Source organism: Bombus vancouverensis, chromosome 7, assembly GCF_051014615.1.
Source record: "Bombus vancouverensis nearcticus chromosome 7, iyBomVanc1_principal, whole genome shotgun sequence".
NCBI classification, from domain to species: Eukaryota; Metazoa; Arthropoda; class Insecta; order Hymenoptera; family Apidae; genus Bombus; species Bombus vancouverensis.
Window position 1 is genome coordinate 18,720,129 of NC_134917.1, and position 19,155 is coordinate 18,739,283.

General features: G+C 42.1%; 1 protein-coding gene across 2 annotated transcripts in view; it reads left to right on the top strand.

The window, feature by feature from the left end:
- The window catches only part of Nha1 (Na[+]/H[+] hydrogen antiporter 1), a 92,431-nt gene that overhangs the window by 11,853 nt on the left and 61,423 nt on the right, over positions 1 to 19,155 (top strand). Inside the window, exon 1 of one of the 2 annotated variants that reach the window (XM_033336154.2) lies at positions 16,273 to 18,217. The exons of the other annotated variant lie outside the window; for it this stretch is intronic. Within the exon in view, the coding sequence (XP_033192045.1) occupies positions 17,889 to 18,217 (329 nt within the window). The 5' untranslated portion in view covers positions 16,273 to 17,888. Of the gene's footprint in view, positions 1 to 16,272; positions 18,218 to 19,155 lie in introns of those variants that run through there. 2 annotated transcript variants of the gene reach the window in all.

Consider the following 19,155-nt stretch of genomic DNA (forward strand, 5'->3'; position numbering starts at 1 on the left):
TATTGACTTAAAATTACTTTTCGCTGTTTCGATCAACGTGTACATCCAATGTCTCTGACCAAACCGTGCTAACGACGTTCCGAAAAAGTAGCATTAAACTTTGTAGCTATTACGTTCAAATTAAAAAATTATTAAATTAAATAATTAAATATTAAAAATATTATGCCAATATTAAAAGAATGTGCTGTAAATGTACTATAATGTTTATTACGTAGACACAATTTTGTCTAACGCTACAGAGATTATCTCCATTATTGTACTTGATTATTTTGTAACAGGTACTATCTAAGAAAAATATAATGCTTTTATCTTACATTGTTCACGAAGATGTGTTCGAACGAATACGACGATGAAACGAATACATTAATAATATCGAGTATATGGAATTTTCATCGAAACAGCGATTAAACGATGTTATCCTTATTTCTATATGACGTTATCGACGAGTAATCGTCTGTTTACGTCGTATATCTGTAAACTGGAGCAATAAATATCTTCGATAGACACCGTACTTTTTCGTTTTTTTTTTTCCAGCATTCGTACAATTCTATATTCCAGCTACAACTCCATTCCCGAACATTCTTACTAATTATTTAAAAATGTTCCTTTCTGATTCACGTTGCCACCTGTGTCACCAGTGTACACGTTCGAAATTAGAAGATCAAACTATGCGGGTTTCTAACGCGATCTAAGTAGTCTCGTGACAAGGCCTTCGTGAAACTAGTTTTTTCCAGTACCTAAAACGCTTTTCTTCCTCTCGAAATCTGACGTGCAAATGACATTACGATCTTCTTCAAAACAATATCATCGTTCCACGTGACCAACGCCAGCTGGTTAGCATAATCGGAAACGTTCCTAACTAACAACTCAAACTGCGATGTTTTCTAATTCGATTTAAAACATCACACACACGCCACTCGACAACCACTTCTTTCCGGTATTCAAATAATAATTCCGATAATAACCGATGCGCGAATAGCCACGTGCGACCATTCGTGACAAGGAAACGTGATCTTATTCAAAATTTGAAGCTCCGATCGTCTTTCTAACGATCCAAACGATTTCGCGACATGTTCAGGGAATTAGTTGCTCCTACGATATATCATCCTTGGATAGCTTTTTTAACGCAGGATTCTTCGGTCCACCGATAATTCTACTTGTTCGCAAGTTTTTCCTATAACGCAACGTCGCTATTTCTATTACGTTGTTGCGAACAGCGTTTTCACCTTATGGCTTTATGCGTTAATTTCAGTATGCGTTAATAGCGTTGATTTCTCCTATTTCGATCGTTATTCGTAAATCATTAGTTCAGAAAATATTCATTGTTCCCGTAGTCTCGTTTCTGCCTGCAGAAATGGCCTGATCAACGCAACGATTACCGATAAATCTCCAAGTTTCGAGTAGCTCTGTTTCAAACATCTTTTCACGCCGTTTATCACATACATGGTAATTATACATTTCTCGCGTGTATATAATTACGAATGAATTTCTGAAGTACGTAATATTTCCTCGTATACTTTATTCCATCCTTATCCCTCTCCTCCTTCCCCTTCGTCTTCTTTGTCCATTTTTCCTCGTACCCTTATATTTGCCCGCCACTTGGCGCTCGTGCTTCAACAAATAAATTGCAAGCATATTTTTCCGTCGCATTATCGCCGGAAAAAATATAGGTTATTAAAGGCGAGGGAAGGAAGAAAAAAAATCGTGTGGCCGGCCGTGTGCGCGGATCCGACCGAGTAAAAAATAATTCTTGTCGGGAAAATTTTCGTGGTCGCGATAATGAGTACTAATAATAATTGGTAGTAGACGTTAGCGGAAGTCCGCGACAGAACGATCGCGAGAGAAGGAATAATTCCCGGGCATGATTATCGGTGGAACGCGTGCGCGGCTCCGCCATGTGTATAACGACGTGGCTCGTTAAATCGCTCGGCTCGTCACGAGAACCACGGACAGTCGATTAACGGGATAATACGTTGCATTGGCCTTTCTGTTCTTTCCTCTCTGTCTTCTTCCTTCTTCTTTTCCTCTTTCGGCGTATTCTGCCGATTTTCATTTTTCATTCGTTCGTGCGTTTATAGAAATTTGAACGGATGAAAGGGCTGAACCCGTGACAACAAACATTTTTAATATCCCAATTCTTCACTTTACTTACCGAGTAAAGATACCCTAAAGTTGTATACGCGTTAAACGATTGGCTAGCGTAAATCACTATGACGCTTGCCTACGAGAAGCGATATACGCATATGCTTGGCATTTGAGTCGCGGTAACGTTTTCCTTCTCAAACTTCTAAAGTCGAAACGTCTAAAACGCACTTAGAAATCACATGTATGACGCGCCATGGTAAGAAGAGGTTAACGCGCGAAAACTACTTTTCGAGATAAAAGCGTTTAAAGTTATGCATCCAATAGCGGAGTCGTCTGCGTTTCGTTTACAGCCGTGTTACGCGTTTCATTTCACACTTGATCGGAAAACGTATGTACATTTAGTCTACAACGTGTTTAAAAGTGACGAAGATTACACCAACGATCAAAGATGTTTTGTAATTTTTATCGATGTAAAAAGCGATTGTTCGCTTTAATTAACAATACATGATTTTGATCGTGTATCGCGAATTGGGTTTGGTCCAATTGCAAAGAGCGTACGTTTGTCAGCAGAAGAAGCACGAAGAAGTCGGAATCAACGTTTCTGCAACTTATTCGAAATCGTAAGAAATATCATTTTATAAGTAATATCATTTTATTGATAAGCCGCGGTAAATTGAATATTTTCGAGTCCGATGGTCGTTAAACTGTTCGAAGAAAAAAGCAAGAGAATTACGTACGCTTGAACAAAAAGACAAAGCCGAGCCATTTTTCATCGACAAATGAAAAAACAAAATTATCTGCCGTAAGTAACATATTATAATTGTTTTATTCTCAACGCGAAGAAATAAGAAACGAAAGAAAGAAAATTCTTTCTTTTTCTCGCAACAAAATACCGCTTTCTCTCCGGACAATTATTTCAAACTTTACTAATTGCAAATGTTCCTCTCCGGCCTGCAACGAAACGGAGGAGAAATTCCAGCTCCGTTTTCCACGATCTGTCTTACTGTACTTTCTCTTTTACCGATTCTCCTATCTGCCGAATAATTACACAGCGCAACAGCTGCAACAGTGAAATATCCAACAGCCACCCTGGTTTAGCACGAACTTACGAAACTACGACGTTTCGAATCAGCGGCCGAACGAATATCGAGAAATTAATCAACGCCAATGGCTAACGTATTACATAAAATAATATCGACTGTATTCTTTGGAAACTTACTAACCCGAGGCACCGGACGAATCGTGGAAATAGCAAATACGTTTTAACTTGGGCGTGCAGCGCGCTCCCTGAGAGGTTGGTCGAAAAGAAATATAAAATTTTGAAGGAAAACTTAATTAACACGGTCGGCTGTGTCGAACCTTCTATCTCTTAAATTCTGGCAAACGACCATGAAACGGTTGCCTGTGTCCACGATGAATCTTGCATGAAGATTTCTTCTTTTTCTGCACACGTCTGAACAAGTAATTTAAAAATAAATACTTAGAGCCTACCTACCTACCTACCTACCTACCTACCTATGTGCGAATGAGACTCTGAATTGTTCCTATATTTCACTGTACGATATGTAAATCATTGTATGAATTTCTTGTCTCTTGTTTAAAGCAACGATTTATTTAAGTTACGACGTAGATAAAAGCGTCATGGTCGTTACGCCAAGTTTGTATAAAAGTTCACGGTTCGTAACTTTCATAATTTCATATCCGCTTAGGGTTTTTGTGAAAACGATGTTGTAACGTTACAACGATAATGCGACTTTAATTTATCACGTACCAAAGCGTCTCGTCGGTTATCTCGCGGACTTCGATCGTTTTTATTTCGTTCTAATTTATTGGCTGTTCGAGAATGATTTGTCTCGAACCACCGTCACCGCTACAGCGTGACTCTGCGTCTCTGAATCGACCAAGGTCTGTGTAAACCTGTGTTTATGAAAGCGCCTAATTCACCTGCATCTTGAAATTCAGGGTAAAATTATTTTGATGGCGTACGTGTTCTACTCGTGCAACGTCTGAAAGGAGGTAGGTGATCGTGTGTCGCCACTCGACCGCTCTCTCGAAGAGAAATATCAAACTGCGGTAGTTTTCGAACTTTTATTTATTTACGCCATTGGTGGTTATATCTTTCGGTCGGATACAGTACCGTATCGAATATACTACCGGACTCGATGGCTATAAGGAAACCTGAGAACAATTCCACTCGTTCCGATTCGAAAACATTAAACTTTTTATCGAATCGAATCGAAGTTTCTTAATTCGATTATCTACGTATTCCTAGCGACGATGATCGAGCCTCGTAATTCATGGGCATTTCCTGAAAAAGAGAATCGTATATCGTTATCGATACACACATTTCCACTCTAAATCCATCGAAATCTACGAGAGTGATTTCGCTGGCAACTCGGGTTGCTCGTTCTCGCCGTACGACCCTTTACCGGATCGTAGCCGTAGCATAAAAAGAGACGAGACGGGTACGCAGGCGAGTGTTCGACCGACATCCCTAATATTTCTCGGTTGTCCGTCTTGCGAACAGACCGAATGATCGTGGTGCGCGGCAGCTGCACACACGAGCTATTCGCGAAGGTCGTCGCCGAAACCGCTATACTTTCCGTCGCTGTCCGGCCAGCCCTTCATCTCTCGGTGATATACGAGGCCGAGCTGCGCTCCACCGGTGTTATCGCGTGCCCGTTGCCCCGGGCTTTTAGGTTAATTCCAGGCGAACCAACCGCAACTGCACTCTGCGCCGACCACCTTCGCTCTCGTCGCCTTACTCGCACATTTTCCTTCCAATTCGATACTAGGCGTCCTCTGCGTTTCGCCGAGATATGCAGTATCCGTTTCTCGCGAAACGCATGTTTGAAAGATCGCGATAATCTCTAATTAACACTATCGGAACAAGTTTTAGCACATTGTTCGGTATTCGGATAAACAGCGTGCTAAGGCTGTTACGTGTTTAAATTTTTGTTTGCGCGCTGGTGTTCGTCGAATAACGCGAACATTCGCACGGTGTAAAGGGCATTGCTGTTCAATTTCGGAAGTACTTGTACGACGGAAAGTAAAAATAGCGGCAGCAGATGAAATTTTAGCAGTTTCGATCGTTTTCATTTCTACAGAAACACGACGAGATACGACATAACGTTGATAAAATTTGTTAGAAAATGTACAAAAATCTAGATTGCCAAAAGATTTGACGGAACGTTAAAAGGCACGTGGACGATTAAGCATCGAGATACTTGTGTGTCTTAATTTTCTTCTCCGTTAGCATAAAAAATAAAAACACACACGTACATACTATTCTATACATTCGTACCGAAGAGTATTTAATTCGGACATTTTTTTTAATAGCCCTCTAGTCTCGTCGGAATATCGATTATTATGGAAGAGCGAACGAGAGCCAGTTAGTCGAAGTTGGAAAAAGTCTTCGATTGACCAGCTCTCTCTCCCTCGGCTACAGTCTCGCTGCAATTTCAATCTCACAGATGAGTTGCTCGGTGTTAAAACTTGTTAGCAACAACTACGATGTCGAGGTGCTCACCTCTTAACGAAGTTACCGACCTCGGCAGTATAGTCGTCACTATTCCAACTCTGTTGCCGAACCTGTTATAAAAGCAATAATTGTACAGTATTTCGTACCTAATCGCATTGTCTGGCGCTTATCGCGCAAAATCTCCCCTCTTCCATTTCCTTAGATCGCGCTGTAACTCGCGTCTGTTTGATTTCGTAGAATTCAAGTTGAAGATCGTAGTTCGCGAACGTTGGAAGATTAAATTTTACCATTGTTAATAATACCATTATTAAGAGCATTCTTTGTTTTACGAATAAATTGGACGGATGCAGGATTCTACGCTGGAAAAGACATAGTTGGTGTAAATACACTACAGTGGATAAGTAAAGTGGATAAGAAAAGAATAATAAAATAGGTCCAGATACTGTTATATTCTATATGACAGTTGTAAGGATACAAATGCACGCATACCTTCCGAATCTTTTTCACGCGGTTCGTCTCGTTACGAGTATGAGTGACAAGAAGAAGGCTTCTTCTCCACGGGAAGCAGTACGTTTACAACGAGCGTTAAGAGAAAAACCGTAAGTCTCGTCCGTAGACGCTAAGAGTTTATAAATGCTCGAGGAATAGGTCGATACTTAAACTGCAAGAAACGTGTACTGCATTGTGCAAAAATTTACGATATAACGGTGCTAGCTCGAAATATAGAGCCACCTGTGTGGCGACGAGGATCAAGCAGGCATCGATAAAGTTTACAGTAACGAAATAAGATTCGATCTACGAGCTTCGTTCTATTTAGAGTGGGACGTCTCTCACGTGCCAAGCAATATTCGTTGCTACGCGTCACACTCGCAACCCTCTATGCAACCTTTCACTTTAAAAGTATTCTCGAAAGTAAAAATCGTTCCGTTTTCTTCGGTTTTTAATCAGAGCATTAGACTTTTCACGACTATTTCGCAAACATGAACATTTTCTTTCCGTGTTCGAAGCTATTTGAAATTCCGGAAGAATATTTTGAAAAATAAATTCACGTGTTCGCATAGTACTGGCAAGACAGATACGTTTCACCTAAAAGTATTACGAGAGTTTCGTAGTTTCGAAGTCAAAGTTTCCCAACATTTGATCGCGTTTGTCAAACTAAACTAAGCATGCTTCCTGCGAAGAAATTCGGAAATGTCGATAATTCACGTCAAACGATACCGAGTTGTTTCCATTTGCATCTGCGTTCGATTCTTGCTGACGACTTTCGTGATTCTGCTAGAGACGGGCACAAGAGAGATGGATAATCCGCTAAAGATATAATTTAAAGGAGATTTTCACGCATTTTCCTTAGGATAAGAACGGATAATCATCGTACACGCGATTAAAGTACCATCGAGAACGATCGAATAAAAAGAAATGTTCCTTACAAACCGTTTTGTAGCGCGTGTTGGAAACTACATACAAGGTCCGAACGAATAACAGATAGAAGCAGATAGAACGAGGCGATTATTCGGGAAAACGTAGGAAGGAAGGAAACGTAGAATAGGATTTTTTCATCCGAGGCTTCGTTTTCAAGATTAAGTCATCGGATATTACGATCGATCGACGCAAGCAACATCGTATAACTTCGTCGACTCGTATCGGTAATTGTTCCGACCGCGATCATTCGCGATACGAGTCGCATGTGCGTTGAAGGGTCGGTCCGAGCGACCGGACGAGCAGCAAAAAGATAGATCACAGAGATGAGAGAAACGTGGGAGAGGGATATTTGCAATTCCAATGCCATCTTCGACCTCGTCCCTCTCTTTCTCTCTCCTACCCTCGTCTCATCTTCCGTCCACGTTCATCCGTTCATCCGTTCGGCCGTTCGGCCGTTCGGCCGTGTGTACGACGAACGACGAGCGATTCTCGCGTGACTGCTACGGTCGCGTCGCGGCACCGCGTCGACTATCGGCGTCGTGACTGTGGAATGCCCGACGAAGGACGAAAATTCGCTTGCTCGCGAGCCGAAGCTCGAACGCGAAAGACGACGGACGGCCTGTCAGGAAGCCTAATTCTTTAGGACCGTCGCCACAATTGACAAGTTCGTGGATCGAACGGACTCTGTCCAGACAGCACCCACGCTCTACATCCGAGTGCTTCCAGACGACATCTCGAGTCGACGAAAGCAGCAATACCACTTGACGAAAGTTCTCCCTCGGTGAAAGTTAGACACCGGTAGAATTTACGTATGTCGTTGTCTTTCGTAGAGCAATTTGTAACGATGCAGCGAATTATATGGAAACTATTGCCACTTTAGGGACGATCCGCTCTCGAAATTACGGATTTAAAATATTATAAACTTTCTGCCTGCGGTTTCGTTTTTCCCAAACGTTCTTGTCTCGAAAGTGACGCAACTTGAGAATAGGATTTTTCAACGAGTACGAAGAATTCTCTCTTCGAGCATAGTGCGACGGATTACTTTGCTATTGAAACTTATCAGCAACGATATCAATACTCGTGAAACGGAATCCAGCGTTGGTTTTGTCACTTTGACTTTGTAACGTAAAATAAAAAATATTTTCTCGCACAATCTCATCACGGAACATCCCAATTCTTTATTTTCCTTTCGTTCAAACATCGTGCAAAAAAGTATAGTGACGTAAATTCGCGAATGTATGCATCGCCGTAAAGGGGGAAAAATACTCGAGTCAGCGAGTAAATTTATAATCCATTCTAAGATGAACTTCTCAACTGTACATGGTAAAGCCGAAAATGGGAAAGCATCGCGCTGACAGGTAGAAAGCGATTCCTTGTAAAAAAAAAAAAAAAAAAACTATATCGTAGATAGCGTAGAATAAAGTACGTGTTTCGTACGTGTACATACACGACTGATAGCTTTCTCGAGTATATAATAACTCGTAAAAATGTTGCAAACGAAGAAGCAGACCGTCTTAACCGCGCGAAAAAATCACCTCCTCTACGCTGTGTAGTATTCCCAATTATCGTCCAATTACACGTATGCCAAGTAGTCGTTGGTTAATTAAAAATCGCTGCTTAACCTCGTGCAGAAAATTCGACTTGCCTTCTGTGAATATCCACGTCGTCAGGATGCATGTAAAATATTCGATCGGCGGATGATACGCGTCAGCGATCGCATGTGTTCGTGGCTAATGAAGAATGAAAATTCGAGACTTCCGCGAGCTGCAGTCGCGCGGGTATGCGAAATCATGATTAGGAGAACGACGATTCGCGACGCGTGCACTCGTTGCCCGATGAAATACGTTCGTTCCATCCGACAGCGATGGAGAAATACGCGTTTGAAAGTGGGATGCGTTTGTCTCGGTCGGGGAATATGGATCGTAGAAAGGAGTGGAAAAATGAGAAAGCATAGTTTCGGGGAAATTGGAAAAATTGTCGTTCCGGTTCTCGAACCGGTTATAGAAAACATCTTTAGTATTTTTTAAGGATCTATCGATGTTGCTATAGAAGCGCAGAAGCGTCTCTCATTTTGAGAATAACAAACGATACGAAAAAGGAAAAATCGACGAAACTTGGTTCGATGCGCGAAGAAAGATCAAGATGTATAGGTATCGCTCGGATCTCTTTTACACCGTCGTGGAAAAACGAAAGAAAAACGACGAGCAGTCGTACGAGTGTCTCTTAAGCTTTCGCTACTGTTGTTAGTAATCTACGAATATATCAAATTTTTTTTCGAAAACACTTTCTACAGAGTCATAGATTTGTTAAATTCCCCAATATCGATGGCACTTCACTATGTTTGCACATTGACGGCTATCGATTCGATGAAAAACGTGTAATTGAGATTTCAATCGTAGTAAGACGTACCTCCGGAGGAACTTTTCGAGCCGATAAAGAAATGATTATTGCGGTCATATGATTCAACTTATCGCGTTTTTATATCGATCCATATCCAGTGTTCGATGCAGTAAGTTTTCAAACAAAAGCAATACGAGCATGATCGTAATTCTCCGTTATACGTAGTGCTACGAACGAACGAAATCGACGCTTTGAAATTAGAAATTCCTCGAAAACAAAGAATTAATTACATATTACGCGTTACTATTAATTTTATCGTTCCAGCGATAGTTTGTATATTTAGTTTGTAAATTGTAGATAATTTGTACATTTATTTATATTGTATTATTATAGCGGTTGATTTATGACGCAAAATATTTCATTCGACTCGATGAAATCGTTGGTTCGGTCTTTTCGTCAACGGTTATTTCGTCAGTTATACGTATAAAATTCGTGCGAATCGAACAGAGTGATAAAGTTGAAAAAAGAAAGAATGAAAGAGAAACGATATTTCGGACGATACAACGATTCTGCCACTTGCAAATATTTAAGAAGTTTATTTCGCCGCATATCTATAGTTATAGCAGCTGCCTACCTATTTAACAGCGTAAAAGACATATGTACCCGCTGCCTAACGTGACAACGACGAAACGCATATTATAACGAGCTCCTACACCGTCTGAGCCGCATTTCGCTCATTTTATTCCGCTGTAACGTCGATATCGCTAACTATAGGATCAAAAGAAAAATGGAACCAGCCAATTTAACGTGGTCATCGAAAAATTGTTCCGCTATGATAGCTTGGATTTAACGAAGCAATAAAGCTCGTGATCGTTAATCCGTGAAATCCCGAATCGTATTGCATCCTTCGATCACGTAATCGTAAATACTCTAAACCAGCGATTCCCAAAGATCACGCCCCGCGATAAAACTAGTTGCTTTCAACAGTTGTATCTGTTGTTGTCAATTTTACGCTCTACATATTCTAAAGTCCGCTATGACCGAAAAAAGTTTGAGAACCACTGTTTTAGAACGCTCTTCACGCCTCTAATCCACTACGCCAAGTAAGTAGGTACATTTACAGCTCCGAATCTCGACTCTTTGTTCGATCGACGTGATCCTATCGTGCAGAAGTTGGTATACGTCATACTTGAACCTTCCGTATCAAGACGATTCTGTGCGTAACGTGATTACCATCGGATAAGAGACGTATATCGTGTTACATATATAACAGTGACTCGGAAGTCGATGCGACGTTAGAAACGTCGTTAGAATCAAGGAAGAAAAAGAAAGAGAAGAAAAAGAAACGAAAGAAAATAGAAAAAGTAAAGGACCTAAATGCGGTGCTGTGCGCGGGAAAATTAAACTTTGGTAACGAACGCCAAGTTTTAATCGCGAGCGTTCGCGAATACTTTCGTGACTCGTTGTACGATAAATACGCAGCAAGCGCAAAAGACGAGTAATTAATTTTCAACGCTGACCGTAATATCGTGCGCGATCGAGCCGTGAACACGCATCGCGTTCCAGTTTGGCGGGAAGATGAATCGCGTCACCGGATTAGATCGGTCGTGACCGTTTGCCAACACGAACATCGTCGTTTTCGACGCTTCCATTTTTTGTGCCTGGTCTACGGCCTGGTCTGTCGACTAGGTGCCACTTGCTAGCGACCTTCCGGCAATTAGACACGGAATTTAGGCAACGATAGCCGCTTTAGTCGCGTTAGGATCGCACTGGCGTAACGGGCGCGTTTAGCAAGATGATCAACCACGGCCAAACACGCGACGCCTCCGTACTTCCGATTTGCGTTATTCGAAACAACCGAATTAACGTTTATGAACCACTCACCGATCGGCGCATCGTACGATCGTTCCAATTCCTCGGTGCTGCTCGCTGCCGAACGAACGAACAAATCCAAGTCGAAGATCGGATCGATCCATTTCGAGACTGTTTCCACACTGTTTCGAGTGGTATTCGGTTTTTGAGACTGAAACTTACGAACAAAAAAAATAGCGCGAATCGATCGATCGATCGATCGATCGATCGATCTATCGATAACGGCATGGAACGAACGATCGCTTCCTCTTGGCACTTTTCGATTAAGAGAACGGTTAAAAGAGAGGAAACGGAATGAGGAAAGGGAGAGGGAGAGGATCGATACACTTTGGGCTAAAACTTAAAGACTATGGAATTCGTTATATCGTAACGTGTTCTATAGTTGATAGGAATTCCAAAGGAAGATAAGAGAAAATACATTACCGATTACATACTCTGATAGATAATCGTTTATTTTCAACCGATGTAAGTATACATATGTACGTACGTACGTACGAAACCACGCTGTTTATACGGTGATTTAATAAGAGAAGAAGACGCGAGCAACTCGATCGCCGAACATATCCAAAATGGTTCATTGCGTGATAGGGATAAGAGATGCGGTGAAAGATAAGAGAAACCAAGGACAGGGAAAACATACGGAGAGGATATCGTAACGCTCATTTTCATACGATCGACGAATCGCTCGAAGGAAGGTTTACGATTCTTTATGTAGATTACATTCCTAGTCGGATTATACGTACATATATTTGGTCTAAAATTAATAAACAACGGATAACTTTGAACGGTGTACGAGCTACAAAAAGAGTCTTCTTCGCTGTAATCATCTTTTTTTTTTCCAACGTCATACAGAACGTGCAACGATTAAATCAACAGATTAAAAATCAGAAATCGATACCATACGATCGAACGATGCAATTATTTGTTTATATTTCCTTCAAACACTATCATCTTGACGATACATACTTGACGTTGTCGACGATATTTCTGATCGCCTGTGCAGACGATATTCCTGACGCGGATTCTTTAAAATCGTATTTTCTACGCCTCTGAGCTTTTACCGAGAGAGAGACAAAAGCTACGAAGAACATAGTGGTTCTAGTACGTACATCCAGCGAGATTTGTACAACTCTTCGAATACACGTGTAGTACGTATTACGGTTTTAGTACGTATTACAGACAAAAACTTGCAGACAGTCACGCAACTTTTCAAGATGATCCGATTACAAATTCGAATAATTTAATTCTTATCGTAATGTATACGCGGCAGTCGACTATCTGATTCCGGATTTTATCTCTCCAACGATATTGTACGTTTTCTACGATTGCAAAAAGTATTTTTGTCAAAGTCTGTGTAAAATCTATCGCACGCGCTTTCCGATAACGCAATAAACCATAAGCACATGACCGTTTGTCAGTCGTGCGAATGAAAACGATTTCGTACTTTAACCTTATTTCGAGCAAAGGCAGTGAAATCGAGATAAAGAAATTCGCCGCTTCGATGCTTGTTCCGATGGAATTTTGTCCTCTTGTATGCGCTAATCCCGGATAATCGAGACTGAAATTGTTTCACAGATTATCTAGAAAATCCATTAATCGTTTAATCGTCGTCGTTAATTATTTAAAAAATTTCGAACAAAACGGAGAAACAGAGTCGTCTGTTCGATAAATTTTATTGAAATTTGTTCGAGGTATTACTCCGTCTCCTGTCAGTCGTGGAACGATAAAACAAAGTCAATGGTAAGATAAATTTCTTGTTAAAATAAAACGGAAATAACAGTTGCGAATACCGATATAAGATAATAATGATGGGAAAATAATATAAAAATAACGAACGAACAAATTTCTTTTTCGAATGGGATGGATGGGAAAGGAAAAATTACGATAATAATCCGAATAACGTATAAGAAAGAAAGGAATAAATCAATCGAAATCAAATAGACGAACGAAGGAGCAAAGGATCGGACCAAAATAATATACGCGTCGATTTTGCCCGATTTAACGCTTTTACGGCCACGGTTTCTCCTGTGACGCCTAACGGTGCACCGTGTTAAAACACAGTGTGTGGCGTTCCTGAGCGAAACATGTGATTTCAGCGTGGCCGTCAAAATGTTGATCGAACGATCGGTGAGAGTAGGAAGCACACGACGACGTGACAAGCGAATCAGGCATCGTGACTAATCCACACGCGACAGCACGCGTAACATTCCGCTGCTCAATAATTATCCTCCGTAATCAACGCAATTAATCAGAACGACGTGGGAGATACACTTGCCTCTGGAGAGACCTAGGTTATCGTTGGCTCATTACGATACCGATAGAAATCGAGTTGCTGATCATCGATACGATCGAAGCGGACTAGAGCGAAACGCGGTTCCAGCTTTCTTCCAGTTCGGTCGAGTTCCAAACGATCTTGCCGTTTATTGCCAGAGGAGACAAAGGGTCGAGAGTCGAGTCACACACACGGTTCATCGAGTCGGCTCGTTACGATTTCGCATTTACGTTTGCGCATGCTAATTCTCATCGTCGAATCGTTTCTTCTTAGAGATTCGATTTTACAAACCGTTACGATTCTACAAGTTTGCCAACTTTCTCTCTTCCTGCTTTTCTTTTCCATCGACGAAGAACAAACGACGGGACCAATAGCAACCATATTACGCGTCTGTCGAATGATTCTCGTTCGAATCAACGATCGAAACAAAATATCTCGATCGGCATCGTGGTTGGGCAGTACGTTGTCAATAACGGTGTAAATAGGTTAACATTTGAATTTCTGTTCCATGCGTTTCATTTATCCATTAAATGAGTGGAAATTAAAACGATATACCTTAAATTGGTTCGAGCCGACTGTCACATCGAGTACTTGGGTATCTGACTTTAGGTAGCTGTGTTCCTGAATCAGAACCGAGCGACATGTAAACAAATATAGAAGCAACGACGCAACTGTATCGTCAACGGTGAATTCGAACCTTTGTTCGACGCAAAGTTTTAGTATGCGAACGAGTAGTGGCACGGACGGAGTAGATCGAACCGTTGTCGAAACGACGCGTTTCGCAATATACGTACATATCGTGTGTGTGAAACGATATTCGAGTGTGGTATTTGGTGCTGAAGTCCTTGAAAAGGCGCGCGTCTACCACGGCCAGGTTGTTACGTTTCGAGCGCCATTTTCGTCGACGAAGAAAACAGTTTTTGCGTCTCCGAGACCCTCGATCGTTACAAAATTTCTATACGATCGACCAGCGAAAACCTTATGGCGATACTTTTTAACGAAAAGCAAGCGCTAACTTACCTCTGAAAGCTGGTACAGCAAACAATTTTCATATTACGAATACCACTGTAACGGCATTAGCGAACTCACGTTGCTCTACCAATGCGCAAACGACTTGTTCTCTCGAAAGACGAATTTTGGAATAAATGGATAAGACGTGTATATCGAAGATAAGTGAACGATAAACTCGACGTAACGATTCTTTCATCGAGGGGAATTTCGAATCGTTTGAAAAGTTCGTTGCGTATATAAGAAACTCTACCGCGTATTCAACGCGATTAACGTGTGTACGAAGCGAGCAAGTCTGTATTTCTAACGCGATTTATTTAAATAAAAAATGAAATAAGGAATTATCTCGTTCGATAGTTAAATAACGAAATACTTTACAGCGCGTCAAACCGCATCGTTATCGAAAAACGAACGTATTTCGTAGATAAGAACGAAATCGCTTATTCTTGAATTAACGAGACGAAAGCGACACGCTTAAATGACAAATAATTTTTTAAATCGATTGTAAATCGAACGAATAAAAAAAAACAAATTTCATTAATATATATAATATAGTTTTAGATTCGAATTGCGGCAACATGATATTTGCGACGGTATTTTTCTTTTTTTTCTTTTTCTTTTTCTTTCTTTTCTTTTTCTTACACAGAAAAATCCTTCCTTTTGGAAGTATACGGTAGGACAAGCGATAACGTATCGGGGAGACGCTTTACGCTTGAGAAAGTATTCCATCGTCTACTTATAAACGATCTGATAACGCCGGATTGCGTTATAATTAATATCTAATAAGAAAAAAGAAAAAACAAGAACGAGAAATTACAACAATCGGAAGGTTTGTCGTTGAAAGTGGTGTAGAAGATATTTTAATGGGACTCGTCTGGATAACCATGTTCCGTTTGAAATATTCCTAGCTGTTCGAAGTGTTAAACGCTCTCGACACCCTTAAACCTTCGAAGAAGGAAACAGATCCGCGGATATTATATGGCGCGACTAAAATACAAATATTCGTATATTTAAATAAATAATTCGTATTACATCGTAACGACGTTTAACGAGTAAACGAGAGTGATATGTGTAGAAAAAGAAAAGTACGTATCTCAGTGCGGCAAGAAAACGAGAATTCATCGACGTTAAAGCGTTACCGAGAGAGACAGTCGCGAGTTGCGTTAACGCAACATCGGTGCTCTGTGGTTAAAAGGGACATTTAAGACAGTCCGTTCTTTTATCTTCGCCCTTGTACAAGGAAGAGCGTAAAACGCCAAACTGTCGCAAAGCCCAGTGACTCTGACAATGAACAATTTTACGAAGCTTCCGACGGAGCAGCTCCAGAAGCTCGGTAAATTTATAATCACCGGTCTGCTCTCGTATTCCGAGGCCGTTCGTTCCTCCGTTCCTTCGCGATTCTCGCCGATCTTGCTAAATCAACGAGTGGCGCGGCGTGGCGTGGCGCGACGCGACGCGGCATGGCGTGGCGTGGCGTGGCGTGGCGTAGCGTAGCGTAGCGTGGAGTAAAGTGAAGTGGTGCGGAGTGGAGTGGAGCGGAGTGGAGTGAAGTGGTGTGGAGTGGCGTGGCGTGGCGTGGCGTCGCGTGGCGTCGTGTCGCGTCGCGTCGCGTCGCGTCGAGGCATCGGTTGCGATCAGGGGCACGACAGGTCGGCTGGGTTAGGCTCGAATAGACTGTCAATGAGGTGTCCAGCTGTGCCCATCCTGTGCAACGCGGTAACAATTATTCCGTCAGCCGTAACGTTGTCCCTCCTTAGCCGTGTTCCAGCGCTTTTTACCAGCCCCACCATTCGTATAAACATAGCGTAGCGGTGCACACTTTGCGGCGTTTAGTCGCTAGTTAACCGTGCTCGTTTCACAGTACATATTCGTTTCCACGCTTCGCGTTTCGTGCGACGATCGACGTAGATTTTCAGCCAAGCTGCCACGATTCAACGAGGCTAATTAACGAGTATTCTATACTTTGCAGACGAGATTAATGGAAACGCGTGTTCGAAGAGTGTTAAGAGTTTCGTCGAAACGGAAGAATCTGTGCGGTGATACGAAATGAACGAGACGAGTCCTCTTCGTTCGAGTTTTACCTTTTATCGCGTGTATTTGGTATATCGTGCGTTCTGTCGTGTCGACGATCTTTGGTAACGGGCGAGAGAATTATCGGCAAAGTTGAAAGATAATAGCTGGTTAGTTGGAAAGTGTAGCTGCTGGACACGGTGGAGCAAGAGACAAAGCGATCGACGAGGAAAGAACAGAGGAAGTAGGAACGAAGGGGAAGCGAGTTAGAACCGGCATCGCGAACCTTGAATCTCGCGTCTAACGAGGTGAACGAAGGAAGCTCTCTGGCGTTGTAGAGCGTCGGTGGAGAGGATCGTGACGGTAAAAGCGGGTCAAGGTGTCGAAGACGACAAGCGGTCGTCGAGATATCGGCGCGAGGTGTTAGCGAGTCTCCCTGGAAAAACAAAGCGTCACGCGACTCTGTTAACGATCTGCTGGCTCCCCTATCAGGCGCGTGATCGTTAATCAACGATCGGGGATCATCGTGTTTGGACTTTCTCGGAGTCATCGTCACGCGACTCCGTACACTGTCAACGGTCGACAGGGGAACGTCGAGCTGTGATCGTCGACCGCTGTCGTCTCCATCGGCAGTCGATCGAGGAAAGCCGTTTCTTCTACACGATCCTCCGACGATCGTCCGTCGGTTTTTTCCTCCACTTGGCAAACTTTGTTCTTTTCTCGATCGCGAATCGAACCAACACGACTGCGTTACCTAGCGTTCGCTGTAACGCGATACGGTGCGTTTCGTTCGTTTCTCCTTGCTCGTGATCTAAGCTGCGCTTGGCGACACTCAAGCCTGTCGAACAATTTCGGTCGCGTTCGGCCAAATAGCAAGGATTTTTAGAAACTTTCTTAAACGCTCTTTCCACCAATCTAACTCGAACTCTACGTTGGGTACATGGATTCGCGTTGCTCCTGTCGAATCCAAGACTCGGTGTATCAAGAATATCCCTGTGTTCCAACGAGAAACGGGACAGTCAGTTGGATTCCTACGGCCAAACTAGACCTTTTCGCCTCTGTCCTGCGAAACATCGAGAAGCTCGCATAGCCGGTGTCTATCCTATCGAGAAAGCTTGCCAACTGCGAGTCGATCATTCGGCCGATGACAACCGATGACAACACAGCTCGATTCGTCTGCATACGATTTAAATCTCCGTTGATCGAGATTGTTCGAAATCGATCGAGTGAAACATCGTGAATCGATAACGACACGACTCCACGTATCGGATAGCTTTTACCGATTTCACCGAATACGTATACACGCACGCCTATATACATATACATATATATATATATATATAGAAATTGGTTTCTTAAAGGGCACGTTCTGGTTAGTTCTCGAGAGCACCGAAATACAATATGGAAATCGACACGAGTAACAGAACGAACAGGTCGACCGAGGAGTTAGCCAAGCGACGCGTCTCCATTAGCGATCAGATCCTCGGCATGGATAATCCCAACTTTGATCATCATCGGCGCATAAGCGCCAGCTCCGAGTATAATTCCGATCAGGGTCGCGGCAAATCGATACTGCAACATGGAAGTAGTAACTATGGTAGCGCGGAGAATATTCCGCAGCACAAGTTCGATCTCGAGAACGGCAGGATCAATGGAAACAGGAAGAAGTCGGCGCATAGCTTGACCAGCTCCATTAGGGACAAGCTCGAGTACTCGGAGGAGTTGGAACGGTAAGAATCTTCAGAATCATTCTATCGGAATCGAATCTGCGTCGATTCGCCATCGTTAGCCGCTCTAAAGCGTTAAACTTCGAAGAATTCCTCGTCCGATATTCCTTCGTTCCGTCCATTTTTCTTTCGATATTTTTCCTAATAATTTTCGAACAGTTCATTTTCACACAGCTTCGAAACGCCGACAATGCCGTAGTTTGGTCCGTTTGGGCAAACGCGTATCCTCTCGATGTCGATCGAAGATGACAGAGAAGATGCTGGCAGAGAAGATTTTAGTCGGATTTCTAGCTGTTCCTAACGCGTTGTCGCGAATTTCACCGTAACAGTCTTCGCGTTCGATTAGACCACGTTGAATATTATTCGCGCGAAAGAATCGCGTACATCAGTTTCCCTTATCTTGCGAAATGTATCGAAATTCCTTAAATACACGTAGATACACAAACAACATCAATTTTCGTCGCGAGCTTATTAATAAACGTCGATCGATCGTATTTGGTAAAATCGGTATTTTGTTATTATATGAAACGCGACGGCATAACGAATCTCGCAAGTATCTCGATCCTTGATACACACAGGTACGATCGATGTTGATTTTTCTAAAACATTCTCTTAAAAACGACGACCCGATGCGATAGATATAGCGATAGCGTACATACAGAGTACGCGGGAATCTAGAAAAAATAGATCGCGTTCAGCTTTTAAAAGCAAAGTTCGCGGTAACGTAATATTTTAATCCATGCTTTCCAAGGCTCGAGTTATATAAGACTTTTAATGACATTTTATTAAAATAAGCACTGTCCGGTATTGCACGTTGATAATGAGACAACGTCGTACAGTGCTATATTTCTTAATAAGATTAGAAGAAATATCTATGATAAATACAAGTATCTCTTTTATTTTTCATATCGCGAAATCAGTTCGAGAGACCGATAAAAGGA